At 35.5% G+C, this 18,848-nt stretch overlaps 1 protein-coding gene across 4 annotated transcripts in view; it reads right to left on the minus strand.

Moving 5' to 3' along the window:
• The window catches only part of TLL1 (tolloid like 1), a 410,556-nt gene that overhangs the window by 153,319 nt on the left and 238,389 nt on the right, over positions 1-18,848 (minus strand). For all 4 annotated transcript variants that reach the window (XR_011973863.1, XM_072639726.1, XM_072639725.1 and 1 more), the window contains exons 6-8: positions 14,884-15,062; positions 5,140-5,245; positions 1,363-1,487 (exon numbers count right to left, since the gene is read on the minus strand). Coding sequence is in view for 3 of the 4 variants with exons in the window: in XM_072639726.1 (XP_072495827.1) it covers positions 1,363-1,487; positions 5,140-5,245; positions 14,884-15,062 (410 nt within the window). In the remaining variant the exon portion in view is untranslated. The remainder of the gene's footprint in view (positions 1-1,362; positions 1,488-5,139; positions 5,246-14,883; positions 15,063-18,848) is intronic.

Here is an 18,848-nt window from a genome sequence, read left to right on the forward strand (position 1 = left end):
TTATTCCCGTAATATAGAATTTCTTTGTGCTATTGGCCTATTTGTCAATAGTACTGAAGTGCATTTCTGAGAAATGCCCATCGAAAGAGGAAGCTGTCTAAAAACATTCTGATTTTATATAAGAACTAACATAGCAAATGGCTATTTTTTCTTAATTTTGTAGCCCTTTCTACAAACTGATTAAAATTACAATAATTCCCATTATGTTCTAAATATAGTAGCATGAGATCCTTTTGTGACTTAATTCCCTGTACTACTTCATAACCAACACATGTTATGTTGGCTAAACTTAACATATTAAGCATCATATTCAGGCCAGTCAGTTTATGTCAGTCAGTTTACCATATTTTTTTTCTGTGAAAGAAAATCAATTATTTGCTGATTAATCCTTTCAGTATGACAGATGACAGGCAAACAAAGAGAATATGAAAAAATGGACCACATTCTAATGTCCTGATTACATACCATTTACTACATTTTAGAACGTGAGTGAAATTTCTTTTCTTCAAGATTCATGCAATGAAAGAAAATATTAAAATTAAAAATGCCATTTAGTGTAACGTGATTAAGAAAGTTTCCTTGACTAACTCTAGCAGCCAATTGAAACTTACTGAGAGTAAGGGCATTTTGGAGCTATATATTAGATAAAAAGCAAATTTCAAGATAACTAAAACATAAAATTAAAAGTTATTTTAACAGTATTTATCCTCTTGTCTTATTTCAAATTGATATTCACATTATTTTTATTATTAGGAGGATATTGGCCATAACTAAATCCCTATTCACATCCTTCTTTGTTACTATTTGAGGCACTTATTCAGTCTTTCAGAAGGTCTATTAGAGGCAAAATGAGCCAAAACCTAAGAACAAGTAAATGTGATGTTTTGTTCTCTAAGCAAAGGCATATTCTTCTTTTATTACATGTAGTCCATTCACAATAATCTCACACAGGACATAATAGCATTTTGTCAAGCCAACAAAGATCTCTCTTTTTTGAGGAATGTACAAAATGCCTTGTGTTTATAGAAATCAGTATAGATCAGTGTCTGAAATATGCAATTACACAATATGTAATTCCATAAGAAAAAGAAGGAATAAAAGGAGAATGCTCATATTCTTTCTCTCTTCTCTAAACAAAGGAAACCCCAAATCTAGCTGTATTAGGAATTTGATTTTTAACCTTTGGCTTTTATTTCAAATTATATGTGTTCCAGAATTCTCTCCTCCCCTATTTTATGCTTATACACTTTGAACTATGTGTGTCATTTTCCAGCTTGGAAAGTGAGTAGTAATTGATTTGCTATTACTGTGGAATATTACAGACAAGCACAGTTTTACTGGTGTGTTTATATGGCATAATACCTGGACATCTATACAGCTTTCTTGCCTGTGCAATATCTCCTTTGCTCAAGCGTGTACGTTGGCCAATTGCAGGACGTATACCATTGTCATCACGGGAAGGAAGAATGGTATCTAGAAACATCCCCCTGAAAAAAAAAATTAAAAGAGAGCCATACAATTCTATCAGTTTTTAGTCATCAAAATAAACTTCTTATCTTTGTCTTTACAAATAACATAGCTATGTTTTACAACACTGAGTGAATTGAAGAGAGAAGTTTCCAGAGTTGCACAAAATTTCTAACAATTGTGTGGAGAGAGAGAGAGAAAGAGAGAGAGGGAGAGAGAGAGAGAGAGAGAGAGAGAGAGAGAGAGAGAGAGAGAGAGAGAGAGAGAGAGAGAGAGAGAGAAAGAGAGAGAGAGAGAGACAGAAAGACAGAAAGAAAGAGAAAGAAAGAAACAAAGAAACAAAGAAAGAAAGAAACAAAGAAAGAAACAAAGAAAGAAACAAAGAAAGAAACAAAGAAAGAAAAAGAAACAAAGAAAGAAAGAAAAAGAAAATGTTTGTTTTGGGGTTAACGAAAAAGAGCTCGACATTTCTATTTCTTGTAAAGTCAATGATGGTACTTAAATTTTCTTCTGAAATTTAAAACAAACGGGAAAATATTTACTGTGATACATCATATTCCCACATTGTGTAAATGATGCCTTTTGTCTTGATATGTCAAACAGACATCAGAACCCAAGGGAAGTTTAAGTAGAAATGAGCATTATAACATTATGAAGCTTTCTTAATAAAGTACAATTTCCCTCATAAAATTCTAAGTCATTTTTCCACTTAAAATTACCAAAATAAATTAAAAAGTAGGTCCAAATACCTCACAAAATCAATGTGAGGAAAGTCAGACCTGACTGTGTGTCTAATTGTTGACTTATATCAGGTATCAGCTCTAGGGTTTATATTCCCTCTAGAAAGGAGGAGAACTTTGGAGTTGCTAGGTTTATCCCTACATAATTCCTTAGATGTTTATCCTTAACATTTAAGTTCATCCCAGCGACCCCATACCAACATCACACCTTACAGTACCACTCCAACCAAGGACTTATTATTATCAATGTACCTGTAAGATGTACTTTAAATCACTACTATTCTCTCTACTCATTTCTATCTTATGACCTGGATAAAATACAGTAATAGTAATAGTTTTACTTCATGTTCTATGCTAAACACTTATAATTCTGAAAGTGGCAATGAATTGGGAAATGATATGCAGGAAGAGAAAATTCTTTGGGCAAAAATAAATTTTACAAACAGATTAAAGTTAAATGTTGGGTTACATAAAGGATACTTGACACCATAAAAGTCAATTAGACTTCTTGAGTTCAAACTAATGACAGAACATTCATTTTTCAAACTCATTAAAATGTCTGAAGTACAGAAACTATATTTTTAACTGAAGTTTTATTGAGCAATTTCAACTGGACTGTGATTCATGGATGACTGACTGGAGATTTTGTAGTACTTTCTCTCATAGTTGGCTCCTGTTACATAGCAAGATATATAACCCTTCAAGGTGGGGTTCAAGGTTCAAGCTCTGGAACATCTAGTAACAATCTTTTTGTATGCATTGGAGAGATGATTCCAAAGGATAAGTAAAGGAAAGAGAAGTAGGTCTCACTTCCAGATGGAGTTCACTTATAGTATGTGCTCCACAAAAAGGGGAATACTGAGAAAGTGAGGTAGGAATCCAAATAATTCTGGTAGTAACAGAAGGAAAGGAATGGCAGGGGTCTCAGCACAGGTTAATTTGGATTAATGGGGTATATGTGGAGAAAATAGGGAAAGGTTAATTTGTCAATATGTGTATATGTGTGTGTGTATGTCAAGTGTCAAAGGGTAAGCTATGCTGAAAAAAATTTAAAAAGTAGTTGAAATGCACTGCAGTTTTGTAATAAGCCCTAACATTAACCAGGAAGCTAATCCAATCATCACACATTCTCTATTAGTGAAGTCAGAATTAATGGGGATCTTAGGATGTCTGTAAGCTACTGAAAAACACTGTTTTTACTTCTCGTTTTATATAGAGAAAAAAAGCAGTCTCAAAAAATTTTTCTGACATCTCATTCTAAAATGAAAGTGGAATTTGAGAATGCTGCCATTTTGTATACTTCTGATAAAGCCCAGCATCTGAAATCAAATGATGAAGTGGATTTCATCGTGGCTGAGCTAACTCAGAAGAAAGATTCTCACAAAGAATTGGATTCCTGTTTTGATTCCTTTCTCCATTGCCTAGAAAAGGAGGAGGAAATATTTTCCTTCCTTCTCATGACAGTAACCTTCTATTTCCAGAAAACAAAATTCAGGTTAGTTCTACAGGTGTGATTGTTCAGTCACATAAGGGTTTAAAAAGCCTTTCCTGACTAGCTTAGGAACCCAATCTCCATTTGTAAAATTACAGTCTCCAAATCTCCTCCAGTAAACCTTCCACTACGACTTGGAAAAAGAAAAAAATCATTAATGGATACCACTTCCTTTCACTTCCCTTGCCTGTTGGTGGAAATATTAATGAATAAATGTCAAAAATGCTGGCAGACAGAATAAAAGCAAGCTCAGGGCACAGAAACACACACATGGGAAGCCAATCTTTAATATTTGGTGGTGAGTTCTTGAGTATAACCCGAAGTTTGAAAAACTGAGAACAGTTTTTCAAAACTAGAACATGGTCTAGAAAACCAGTGCTTATTCTTTGTGATAGTGGTAGAGAACTGGATTTAGAATCAGAGGGCTCTAGTTCAGATTTCATATCTATGACTTACTACCTTTCTGATTTGGGGCAAATCACTTAACACTTCTGGGCCTCAGCTTCTTCATATATAAAAAGAATTGAACTATATGATTTCTAAGGTTTTGTCTAGGTCTAGATTATCAACCTAGGATCCTTAAAGGAGAAGTCAATAATTTAACTGTAAGAATGGTCTGATTTGTTAGTTTGTTTTGGGGGGTTAGACCAGAAATTTCATCATTATAGGGAACTCATGTTGAGGAAATCCTATGTGCCAATGTACATATTCAACTATTTTGCAATGTATGTCTTAGAGAGCTGACTGGTACATTAAGAGGTTAAGTTTTCACCCAGAGTAATATCATAAGTCAGAATCAGGATTTGAATCCAAGTTTTCTTGACTCTGAAGCTAGGTATCTACTGTCTCTTGATGGAAATTGACAAAATATAATTTCATATTATTTGCAGTGAGAGCTTTCATCATTCTATCATCTTGTATTATTAATTCAAATATATCAGTATTGTAATGTGATGTAGAAAATACGAGCAACAGAAAAGAACAGATAATACAAGACACAAATCAGTCTGAAGAGGGGAACGAACATTTTCAAATGCAGTACCCACAGATCCATTTTGACTGGTATATTTTTATTTTACTGTAATGCTGATTTGGAAGAATTCTCAATTTACTCCTTGATTTATTAAAGTTTGCATAATTAAATGTGTCATAATAATAAATCCAAATAAAATACTTTAACTGAATTAAACTCATTAAAAATAAAAATTGAAGTTAATCCCACCAAATGTGGAATCTTAAAAAAATATGTTAAAGCCAAATCTGGAAAAATTTCATATAATTGTACAGTATTAATAAAAATATTCTTCTGATTTATTTCTCTTACAAGGCAGTAGCATTTGAAGGATGTTCTTCTATTTCCTAACATCAAAACAAAGGTTCTGAAGCAATCACACAGGGGAATAGAATTAAAATTCAAAAGTTATAACCTGAGACTCCAACCTTGAGAATGTGTTCCTGGCATAGTGCATAATACTGTCAAAATCATATGATTCCCCAAGGGAGTTCACTTCTCCAGGCTCCATCTTCAGGAAGTTGTACTCTTGACCTACAAATCATTGATAAGCACACAGAGTTTTTCTCAGTAGATCATATCCAAAAAAGAAAGGAAAAAAGCTTTGGCTCCCTTCCAGTACCCATACTTACCTTTTAAAAAAATTCATGACCAGTATGGGGAGTACTGAAACATACTTCCACCTAACAAAATGCAGCTAGGTAGCGCAGTAGATAGAGCCTCAGGACTTAAGTTAGGAAGACTCATCTTCCTGAGTTCAAATCTGGCTTCAGATACCAGTTATGTGATCCTGAACAAGTCACTTAACCCTGTTTTCCTCAATTTCCTCATCTATATAACGAGGTGGAGAAAAAAATAACAAAGCACTCCAGTATCTTTGTCAAGAAAATCCCAAATCGGGTCACAAAGAGTCAAACATGACTGAAAAACGAACTAACAACAACAAAGCTCATGAAGCATATGAGACCCTGCTCTCAATTCAGGGTAGACCCAAATGAACAAAAATTAACTTTGTTAAAAAGTTATTGTTTAGAAAATCTGGTAAAACATATGTTCTCGTTGGATCCACATATACTTTTACTAACATCTCTAATTAGAGAGACAGGATGGAACAGTAGAAACAGCACTGGCTGTAATATCAGAGAAAACAAGTTCAAATCCTATCTCTGACACTACCTGTGTGACCTTGGGCAAGTCATTAACCTCTCTGGGACTCAGTTTTCTCATCTATAAAATGAGAAAGTTGTATTAAATAATCTCTGAAATTCCATCTTGATCTACATCTAAAATTCTGATGTGGTACCTTTAAGACACATGCATACTTCTGGATTATAAGACAGCTTTCGACATTTTAACTGCGTTTTCATCTTCTATCTATACTTATTTGTATATCTACTCCCTGAATGTCAAAAAGCCCAAAGACATTCTTGTGATCAGTTGTTACTCTATATTTCACTACGTTTAAGCACTATACACAAATGCACACACACTTTTATTGCCATTTAAAACTAGGGAAATTGCTTTCCAGAAACTACTTCAAAAAATTAAATTCCAATGGACCATGAAGATCCATAAGAGACGAAATCTTCCTGCTCTAGGAGAGTTTTATTTGACAAATGTGTCTGTGGTTTAGAGAATGGTTCTTTAGTTTAGCAGTTAGGTGGCACAGTGGACAGACTGCCAAGCCTGTAGTCAGGAAGACCTCTCTTTCTGATTTCAAATCTGATCTCAGACACTAGTCATGTGACCCTAGACAAGTCACTAAATCCTGCCTGCCTCAGTTTCTCATCTGTAAAATGAGTTGGAGAAAGAAATAGCAAACCACTCCAGTATCTTTGCCAAGAAAATACCAAATGGGGTCACAAAGAGTCTGACATGACTGAAATGATGGAACAACGACTTTCAATTTAGATCTCAATCTTTATTATACTATTGCCATGTATTTGTATTTTAGCGTTTAGTCATTGGTTAGCATCTTCATATGTGTGTGCATGTGCATCTTAATTCTCCTATTCCTTCAAGGTCAAAGACTTAACTGATCAAATGTAGATGGTGCTCACCACCACTGCCAACATACATACACACATATACACGCACACATACATACATACATACACACAGAAATTTAGGCTATTCATACTTTCCTTTATTTAAATTTGGAAATCATAGGAAGTCACACACATCATCAGTCAATTAGTCCATCAGAATTTATTAAGCACATACTCTGTACCAGGCATTTGTGCCAAGGGCAAATACTTTTAATTATCAAAATCGTCAGGTGAAATATATTCAAAAATAAAAACATTAGTTTTATTTCATAGCACGACAGATTCCTTACCAGAAAGAAAAAGGAAGAATAAATAGCACTTACTTTTGCCAACAATGGAAAAATATTTCTGAAAACTGGAATAGTAAAATTCTATATACATTTGTCTGATTTCAACACCAGGCCTTGAGGTTGGTGGGGGAAGGAAAAACATCTTTCCCTTCCTACATATTTCAAGGAAATCCTTGGCCACTCAGAAAGGAAATGTTAGTGGGAATGATGTGGGAAATGAGGTTGGGGATGTGAAGAGACCACTGGAAACTGTCGTCCCAGGGGTTCAGACTAAAGACTTCTAGCTTATTGACAATAGTGTGACCTTCTTGAATTCAGGCCAATTAACTCCTCCTATAACCACATCTCCCTGCCATGTCTGTCAACTAGACTGCAGTCCTTTACTGGACAAATACTGTGATAACTCTGATTCTAAAAAAGAAATGAAATTAATCTTCAGAAGAAACTATTTTACATGAATAAGGACTCTATAATAACTATGGACCAGGACCATAGCATTATAAAGTATTCAAACAGAATTGATAATACACATAAGTTAAAATGCCTTTTCATTTTTTAAGTCTGAATATGTGAATCACTCATTGATTCATTCATCAAATATTTATTAAATGCCTACTGTGTGCACACTGCTTTAGGTGGCAATTGCAAAGAATGTACATGCAAGGCAAAAACCAAAAGAGGTAGGGATTGAGACTTTAAAAAAAAATAGAAGGAGACAGAGCCAAGATGGTGGAGTAGAAAGACGCACATACACCAGCTCTTCCCCCACAGCCCATAAAATATCTGTGAAGGAAAACTCTCAACAAATTCTAAAGCAGCAGAAGCCACAGAACAATGGAGTGGATGCTGAGTGGAGCCCAGCCCAGGCTTGACCACTGGGCATGGCGCTGGGAGGAGGACTAGAGTAGACCTCAGGAGCAGAATCCCCAGCAGTAGTAGCTGTGGTTTGCAGAACCCTCAACCCACAGGTCAGTGAGAGGGTTTTTTCAGCTGGCTGAGAAGACAGCAGGGTTGTCCCATAGCTCCAGACTCAGGCAGCAGTGGCAAGGGACACATTGGGTGGCTCCCACAGTATCCTGCATCCTTTGTTGGACTGTAAAATCCCTGAGGGCACTGAGCAGTTGATTGTTACCTCAGCCCTGTGTAGCAGCCCTGCCCCCATCTAATGCTCCTGTGGGATTTGAGCAGCTGATCTTTTTCTCACACTGAATGGTGGCACTGTCCCTGTCAAAAGCCCCAGAGTGAATTAAGCAGCTTATCTGAATCTCAGCCCCCAGTGCTGGCTTGGTGGAACTGGAGGTTTGGTGGCTGTGGAGAGAAAACACTACTATTTGCAGATTCTGGTCACAAAAGCTTCTGGTTTCCCCCAAACCAGTGTATATGCTTGACTGTGCCACCTTGGAAGAACTGAGATCTAATAGATCTCCAGAGTATACTCTACTCTTGATAAAGGACCCAAAACTCAAGTAACTGGTTGGGAAAATACCCAAGAAATGGGGAAAAAAATATAAGATTATAGAAGGTTACTTTCTCGGTGAACAGATATTTTCTGCCATCCTTACAGAAGAGGAAAAACAATGCTTACCATCAGGCAAAGACAAAGAAGTCAAGGCTTCTGTATCCCAAACATCCAAAATAAATATTCAACAGTCTCAGGTTATGGAAGAGCTCAAAAAGGATTTTGAAAATCAAGTAAGAGAAGGAGGAAAAATTGGGAAGAGAAATGAGAGAGATGCAAGAAAAGCATGAAAAGTGAGTCAACAACTTGCTAAAGGAGACCCAAAAAAATACTGAAGAAAATAACACATTTAAAAATGGGTTAACTCAACTGGCAAAAGAGGTTCAAAAAGCCAATGAGGAGAAGAATGCTTAAAAAGCAGGATTAGTCAAATGGAAAAAGAGGTTCAAAAGTTCACTGAAGAAAATAGTTCTTTATACATTAGAATGGAACAGATGGAGGCTAATGACTTTATGAGAAACCAAAAAAAATCACAAAACACAACCAAAAGAATGAAAAAAAATGGAAGATAATGTGAAATATCTCATTGGATAAACAACTGACCTGGAAAATAGATCCAGGAGAGAAAATTTAAAAATTATGGGAAAGCCATGACCAAAAAAGGAGCTTAGACATCATCTTTCATGAAATTATCAAGGAAAACTGCCCTGATACTCTCTAGAATATTTGCCGAGAGGGCAAAATAAATATTGAAAGAATCCACCAATCACCTCCTGAAAGAGATACAAAAAGAGTAACTCCTAGGAACATTGTAGCCAAATTTCAGAGTTCCCAGGTCAAGGAGAAAATATTGCAAGCACCTAGAAATAAACAATTTGAGTACTGTGGAAAGACAAATCAGGATAACACAAGATCTAGCAGCTTCAACATTAAGAGACTGAATGGCTTAGAATATGATATTCCAGAAGTCAAAGGAACTAGGAATAAAACCAAGAATCACCTACCCAGCAAAACTGAGTATAATACTTCAGGGGTAAAAATGGTCTTTCAATGAAAGAGAGAACTTTCAAGCATTCTTGATGAAAAGATCAGAGCTGAAAAGAAAATTTGAGATTCAAACACAAGAATCAAGAGAAGCATGAAAAAGTAAATAAGAAAGAGAAATCATAAGGGATATACTGAAGTTGAACTGTTTACATTCCTACATGAAAAGACAATATTTGTAACTCTTGAAAGTTTTTTCAGTATCTGGGTAATTGGTGGGATTATACACACACACACATACATACATACATACATACATACATACATACATACATACATATATATATATATATAGAGAGAGAGAGAGAGAGAGACAGACAGACAGACAGACAGACAGAGACAGAGACAGAGACAGAGAGACAGAGTACAGGATGAGTTGAATAGGAAAAGATCATATCTTAAAAACTGAAATTAAGGGGTGAGAGAAAAATATTGGGAGGAGAAAGGGAGAAATAGCATTGGGCAAACTATCTCTCATAAAAGAGGCAAGAAAAAGACTTTTCAATGGAGGGAAAGAAGGGGGAGGTGAGAGGTAAAATGTGAAGCTTACTCTCATCACATTTGACTCACGGAAGGAATAAAATGCACACTCATTTTGGTATGAAAATCTAACTTACAATCCAGGAAAGTGGGGAAGAAGGGGATAAGTAGGGTAGGAAAGATGTTGGAAGGGAGGGCAATGGGAGAAGGGAGCAATTAGAAGTCACCACTCTTGGGGAGGGACAAGGTCAAAAGAGAGAACAGAAGAAATGAGGGGCAGGAGAGGATGGAGGGAAATATAGTTAGTCTTCCATAACGTGACTATTATGGAAGTCATTTGCAAAACTACACATATACATCCTATATTGAATTCCTTGCCTTCCTAATGGGGATGGGTGAGGAGGGAGGAAGGAAGAGAAGTTAGAACTGTTTATTAGGAAGAACTGTTGAGTATTGTTCTTGTATAAAACTGGGAAATAAGAAATACAGGTAGTAGGGCATAGAAAATGTATCTTGCCCTCCAGGACAAAAGAGAACATGGGTATAAGGGAAAGGAAGGATGTTAGAAGGGAGGGCAGATTGGTGGTAGGGGTAATTAGAATGCTTGTCATTTTGGGGTGGGTGGAGGGGAGAGATGGGGAGAAAATGTGGAACTCAAAATTTTGTGGAAAAGAATGTTGAAAACAAAATAAATAAATTTAATAAAAAGAAAGCAATATAGTTTTGCAAACTATATATCTTAGATCTAAATAAGATTAGCATTCTCATAGTCACTTTTGACATTTTGTGAAGTTATTAATCTTAACACCACAAAAAGCATCCATTACAGTGTCTGATTGGAGTGGAAACAAGAAGACTGTTGTCTAACTTCCAATAAATTCAACAAGCATTTATTAAATACCTATTATGTGCAAAGCATTGTGATAGGCATTGGAAGTACAAAGACAAGAAGCACCATAGTCCCTGACTTTAAGGAGTTTACAATCCAACCAAGGAGCACAAGACAAGTATATATATTTATACGTATTTTCTCACATATATTGTCATTCAATGCTGGATGCATCTGCATCTGAATTCTATCCTGGGTTTACAATCTATGATTGAATGAAATTTAAGGAAAGTAAAAAAAAAAAGGAAGGAATTTGAGCTGAGTCTCTTTAGGCACAGTCAAAGAAGCTAGAAGTTAGAGTAAGAAATGGAGAGTATTCAAGAAATGGAGGACCACTAATGCAAACATATGAAGTAATTAGTTGGCATATTGTTTGTATATAAAGAACGGCAGCTAGACCAATGTAGAATGATTGGAGGGTATGTGGAGGAGAGTGAAGTATAAGAAGACTAGAAATGTAGGTGGGAAATAGGCTGTGAAAAGCTTTAAATGTCAAGAGTGATGGGATGACATTCAGGGTGAGCTAGTCATCTAGTTTGCTGTATCCTGGAAAACATGAATGGAAGGAGAGAGAAATAAGGTTGTAAAGGTCATTAGGCACTAAAACATATGGGACTTAAATTTCCAGACTAATAAGTTTGCATTTTATCCTATAGACAATGGGAATTTATTCAAAGTTTCTGCGTAGGGGCACATCCTAAAAGACATAGTCAAATCTGTGCATTGTCAGTGTGTGGAGGGAAGCAAAATATATAATTTTCTACACACACTTCACCTATTAAGTTCTAGCCCTCATTACCTCTCCCATGGAGCACATTGATAATAGTCTCCTACTTTTACTCCCTGCCTCAAGTGCATTAGGAAGATCATTTTATCAACCACGTGAAGGATGGGTTGAAGAGGGCAAAAACTAGAGGCAAAGCAACCAGCTTGGAATGTATTCTAACACTTGGGAAAAGGTGATGGGATGTGAAATTGAACTGACCTCAAGCCTCAGTTCTGAGTCAAGTTCTATATGAAGGTTCTTCTCCTTCAAAAATTCTTTCCTAACTATAACAAACTAGTCTTGATGGCTCCAGTTACCTCAATTACCCCACTTCATCTCTACTCTTTCAGCATTATTGAATATTTGTCCAAAAGTTGGTCTGAAAGAAGATTCAGAAAAAGAGAGACAATCTCTACAATTAAGAATTTTTCCTAACACTCATACATAGGTACATCTATACACAAGCGCTTACTTCTTTCACACTGATTTTTCATGTATTTTCCATGTTTGTCCAGGCTTCCTCATTCACAAGAACAAGAGTAATTTTGGAGTGTTATTTCTTTCACAATTTTCCAAAGCACTATGCAAAGAGTTTGGCTTACTTATCAAGTTTAAAAGCTTTCTGGTGGGTCAACTTCAATTATTTTTCAAACTAGTGAAAAGGAAGACATTTTAGAAATGCTTTTTTTTTTTCACACAAACTTTCCTCTCCTGAGAATATGAAAAAATTAACTTGGGCCCCAACTAAACGAAAGCTATATTCAGTCCTTGATTGCCCCTAACTAAACGAAAGCTCCATTGATCCCTTGATTATAGCATTTTTCTGGGCTTGTTTGAATGTCAAGACTTCTCAAGGCTATATTAAGCAGGGAAGTTCCCATTTCTTAGGGTACCAAACACCTTCTACATAAAGCCTTTCCTCATTTTCCCTACCAGCTGCTAGAGCCTTTTGCCAAAATTACCTCACATTAGTTTTGTGTGTCTGTTGTACATATATTCATATGTACATGTCTCCTGTGATAGAATCAAATCTCCCTGAAGACACAGACTGATTTTTTTTTGTCTTCCTATCCCTGGCATCTAGCACAGTGACAGTGCCTGAAGCAATTGGTGCTCAATAAATACTTATGGACTGAATGACTGATGAATGCTCCACTGTTAGTATCACAGGATTTAAAAGTGGTAGAGGAGCTTAGAGAAAATTTAGTCCAATGCCCATTTTACAGATAAGTAAAAGAAGGTGAAAAGGTGTGAAATATGTCTATACCATTTTAAAGTATCTCATCCAGGACTTAAACTTAGGTCTTCCCTGAATACAAGTCTGGTACACTTTCAAACTATGTAAACACTGAACTGATAGGAGAGAAAAATGAAGATGAGAATTCATCTGGTCCTTGAAAATATAATATGTAATAGCTGCGACAGGGTAAAAACAGTACTGGTCTTAGACCAAGGAAATTTAAATTACTGTCCCAGCTCAGATACTGATTCACTATGTGATTTTGGTCAAGTTACTTAACTTTGAAAAGGAAACAATAATCCACTTCTTGCCTCAGAAGTCTGTTATAAGAATTAAACGAGATAGCAGATATAAGAAATTTTTATCATAAAGAATAGTGTAATTTACCTATCATTAAAATATTTTCCATTTATAAAACATTTGTCATTGTACCATGTGCTTTCTCCACAAGAGCCCTGTGAGGCAAGTAGGCAAAGCAGAAGAGTAGATAAATCAACGTACTTGGGAGTCAAGATCTAGGTTCAAATTCAGTCTCAGATACTCAATAGCTATGCGACCTTGAGCCTCAATTTGTTTAACTGTAATATAAGGCTAAGAACAGCACATGTCCTACAGGGCTGGTAGGATATCAAATGAGGTGATATCTGTAAAGCAGTGTTCAAACCATAAAGCACTATAAGATGCTAACTATTATTATTATCAATGCAAGATGTATTGCCTTCATTTAAAAGATGAAGAAACTGAGGCAGTTTAAGTGACTTGCCAAGTCTCATCACTCAAGTATAAGAGCCTGAGCTAGAATCCAGGTCTTCTAGCTCTGAGATCTTTATTTTTACAAGAGGCCTCCAAAGATGTTAGCTTAACTAATAAAAAAAACCCTTAAATTTCCCCTAATGGAGCTTTTTCTAAAAAACTAAATTGAATACTGAAGCCAAAGAACTTAGGTCACTTGGGTGTGAATGCAGATACTGCTAAGGCAACAATACCTCCAAGAAACTCAATGAAATATCTCTAATTTGTCCCATGTCTTTAGAGCTCTTCCTTGTGGAAAAACTGGGCTAAATTTAGTAAAAATGTGAAGAAACAGGCATAGACTGATTGTGGCTCAGGCAAAAGAAGCTGACTTTGAACTGAAAAGAATCTTTCTTATCTATAAAATGATGGCCTCTAAGGTCTTCCAGCTCTAATTTATAGTCCTATGAACCTAACACCCAGAGCTATCCAGAGTCCCAGGACGTGATACTTTCCACTTAACAATTTCAGGAAAAAAAGATATACAGAAAGTAAGTATATTCAGAAATAATAAAGCCAAAATATCTCAAGAAACTCAATGTTTGAATCACCGACTCACATTTCTATGCAAATAACTTCTTGTGTGCACAAAAGGATTGGGTGGAGGGTATACATTGACTGTAATCTAACACACTGAATACACTGGCTGTAATGTTATCTCACCAAAAATAGACTTTTAAAAAGCTGCATTCAAGGTTGAAAATAGACAATGAATAGTGTTTAAAGGAGAAAGGCTATCCTCTCAGAAAATAAACAAAATTCAAAATTATTCACCAAAAGACAATCTTTATTTTCATGTGAGACACATAACATCTTTTAGATTCAATAAGCAAGTCTCAAATCTAAAGGAGCATATCAGAGAGCCTTTCCCTGTGACTACAATAACACAAAGACAGTCTGTCAAAAACACTGTCTAAACATCTACCACATGCCAATCATTGTATTAGGCATAGTAGAAAAACAAAGAAAGTGGTTATCAAGAATGAAACTTCCTTTCAAAAACAAGAGAATGAATAAACCAAACATTACTTGAGATGAATCAATGTGTTTAAATTAACACATATCCAAAGATCAACATATTAAAAAATCAGAACAAACCGAAGAAAAAAATGAAATGTAAACATGCTCAGGGTACTTTTAAATGTTACATGTCTATCACCTCACCTGGCTGGATGTTTTCTCTTATGATGGTTACATGTTTATCTCGGTCTGGTCGTGTGTGTTCATGCCAGAAACCTATCACATGACCCAATTCATGGACAACAATTCCAAATTTATCACAATTCTTGCCAATAGAGATAGCCTGAGGTCCATTGCCTCTTCGACCCACATAAGAACAACATCTGGAATAAAATGAAAAAGGAAAAGCAAGTCATGGATAAACTACATGAAGAGTAGCTCATTTGTGAATAATCTAATGTCAATCAGATTTTCTTGCTCACAAAAAAAACAACAACAACAAAGCAATCTTTCATTTATAAAATGTAAGGCATTTTCATCAACCTTCCAATCTTACATATCACAAAACAGTCCAGGAAAGATTAGAGGAAGTAGTTCAGGAATAATCTCCATCTTTCAGAATGTCATAACAATAGGAAAAGGAAGGAAGGGAGGAAGGAAGGAAGGAAGGGAGGAAGGAAGGAAGGTAGGGAGGAAGGAAGGAAGGAAGGAAGGGAGGAAGGAAGGAAGGAAGGAAGGAAGGAAGGAAGGAAGGAAGGAAGGAAGGAAGGAAGGAAGGGAGGGAGGAAACAAACATTTATTGAATACTTATTATATGACAGATACTATGCAAAGGGTTTTACAAACATATCATTTGATCCTCACAACAATGCTGAGAGATAGGTGCTGCTATTATCCCCATTTTACAATTGAGGAGACAAAAGCAGACAGAAGGTAAGTGACTTGTTCAAGGTCACACAGTGTCTGAAGCCAGATTTCAACTCAGGTCTTGCCAACTATCTATCCATTGTATTATCTTGCTGCCTGTAAAAGGGATCATTTCCCCAGAAATGAATTATAAAGCTCCAAAATTCATTTCACTATTTACAGGAAAATCATAAAAATATCACATTATTTAACAGGCCCAAAATGAAAAAACATAACTATTTGAGTTAAGTAACCTAAAGTCATGCTATATTTTCCCAAGTATTTCAATTTAATTCCCAAGTGAGTTACACAGCAGTTGTCCCAGTCCAAATTAAAGGTTTTATGCTAAGCTGCCAGACCAGTTTTAACCTCTTTCTAATCTTTTCATCTTCCTGGAAAGTATCCTGTACTCAGTATTTACTACAATAAATATTAAGGATCTCTATAACTTTTTCTCAAATTATCTTGTGTGTGTGTGTGTGTGTGTGTGTGCGTGTTTTCATGGCCCATCTAAGTTTTAAGGTATTTAAGAATATAAACTAGTCTCTCAGGGTTGTTGTTTTTTATTATTCTAAACTTCCAATTAATACATTAAAATTTATGCTAAATACATGTTAATAATACATAATTTGCATTCTTTGTACAGGTTATATATGCATATGTAAATATATTTTTTAATTTTTATTATATTTTTATATTTTTGAATTATGTTTTTATTTTATTTTTATTTATTTATTTTGAAAAATTATATATTTTAGTTACATTTTCTTTGAAAATTAAAATGAGTCTCTCTCTCTCTCTCCCTCTCCCTCTCTCTTATTTTCAGTGTTTGTTGATTTCTGAGATGCAAATGCTCACTCTGAAAATTTAACAGTCAGCTCTCATAAGTCAATTTGAGCTGGCTCCAGTACACCTGTTGGTCTAGCTCTCTTGCACCTATAATACATACCTAAAATGCACATTTTAAAAGAACAAAACTGTTCAAATTATCTAAGATTATATTTTTTCTTTTCTATATATCACAGGCATTGAAGAATAACTTGCAAAGGGAAATTAAAGTAATGAGGTAATATCCTTCATTGGTTTGGGGCAAATCATAACCATTTATACACTTTTAACTCCCAGCAAAAAGGACTTCATATGAAAGAGCAGGTGGAGCACTTAATAAAACTGAGAAATGTTTGTATTGACTTAACCATAAAGCATTACTTATATTTGATATGTAAAGGAAAAGGATTGCTTCTAGCACTGGTATATTTTCTGGGTCTATCAGAAACTCAGTTTTGCAGTGGTGCTTGTCATTGTTCCACAAACTTGACTTCTAATTTCATCTGTGTAGGCAACTTCAAATAAAGAAATTCCTTAAACTAATAGAGATTGGCAAGCATTTTGTCATTTACATTCTTAAGAGAGGAGATACACCTAATGGTTAATCGATTTGACCAGGATCTCAAAGCTCCCAGGAGATATTTGAAACCAGATTTTCCTGATCTGTAACTGGCTCAATATCTCAGGAGTTTTCAGTTGTTTTCAATATTTTGTTTCTTTTTTTGCTTTTTGCTCATGTCAATTTTACACTGAAGAACACACTGAATGCTTAAGTTGGCAACACTGTATGAGTCAAGAGACTTCCACATACATAGCTTCCTTCAACAGGTGGGCATTCTTGTTGAGTTCTTTGTGAATTCAAGGTCTAATGTGCATTAAGGTTACTGTGAAGATGAAACAGTCAAGTTTAACTTATTTTGTGACTACTATACTTACCATGCTATATGTGCTGGATAAGTAAAACTTAAGTTAAAATCATTACAATTTTTTTTCTGTGTGTAATAACATAATATCCAAATTTTCACAACCCACCTGGGGAAGTATGATATATCCCACCCTGTGAGACCAATTGCTCTATCTATTATATTAAAACACTTCTCTGCAGCTTGGATTTGCTTCAAAAATAATAAATCAATAAATAGACAAATCAATAACTTGGTTCAAGAAGTGGGGGCTAGGAAAATCGTTAAAATCAACTTTATGTTTAAAATTACAATTTCATTGCTTACTCCATATCACAGAGTTTTAGAAAATTTTCCTATTTGGGTACCATATTTGTTGTCTGAAAACTGTTTCTTCCTTCGGCCTTTCTGCCTTCTTAAAAGAAAATATTCTTCAGTCTGGCGTCAGTCCTGTTACTGGCTAGTCACAACAGGGAAAACTACAGATTGATGCATTTCAAACACACACTGGTTAACAGGTATAGCTCACATTATAAGCACGTTCCTTCTCTTTCACTCTGGTCCTTCTGAGCAGGGCCATTGACCATAGAGCTTATTCTATTGTGAAGCTATAACCAAGACGTCAGCATTTACCTACTAACATCTTGCCCTAACTGCCACTTCACTAATTTCCTAATTGATTTCCCTATTTCCTGCCTTTATCCTCTCCAGAACCTCTGACACAGAGCTATAGAAATAATCTAGCCCATGGTCATATGACCATGTCCTTCATCTACTTAAAACCTTAGATAGCTTCCCACTGACTCAAAGATGAAATACAAGCTTCTCACACCATTACTGGTCAGGGCACCACCATTCTCACAGTCACTCAGACTCACAAGCTAAATATTATCTTTGATTCTTTACTATCTCTCACCCCTATCCCATATCCAATCTGTTAGTAAGTCTCATCAGTTCCATCTTTGTAACATCTCTCTCTCCTAACACTATCACTACCATTGTGGTACAAGATCTCATCAAATCATACATAGACTATTACTGGCTGGTCTGCCTGTCTCATTTTTCTCCCCTCTGTAGTCTTTCCTCCACTCAGTTATCAAATTAATCTTCTTAAAGTGCAGGTCTGATCACAGCATGTTCAATAAATTTTAGAAGTTCCTTATCACTTCCAAGATGAAATACAAAATCTTCTCTTTGGCATCTAAAAGTCCTTCACAACCTTTCTGCCTTTTCTGTCTTCTTATACCCTATAAACCTCCACAAACTGTTTGACACTGATCTCCTTGCTGTTCCTCACAAAAGACAATTCCTCTATTAATTAGGCTTTTTCAAGGGTTGTTCTTCATGTCTGAAATTCTCTGCTTCCTCATTTCCTTCAAGTTTCTACTAAAATCACACCTTCAGAAAGAAGTCTTTCTAGATCCACTTAATACTTGTACTGTACCTTCCTTCTGGTGGTTATCTCCAATTTATCCAGTATATATCTTGTTTGTGCATAATTGTTTTTATGTTGTCTCCTCTATCAGATGGTAA

This window comes from Notamacropus eugenii, chromosome 2 (genome assembly GCF_028372415.1).
Source record: "Notamacropus eugenii isolate mMacEug1 chromosome 2, mMacEug1.pri_v2, whole genome shotgun sequence".
In the NCBI taxonomy this organism is placed as follows: domain Eukaryota; kingdom Metazoa; phylum Chordata; class Mammalia; order Diprotodontia; family Macropodidae; genus Notamacropus; species Notamacropus eugenii.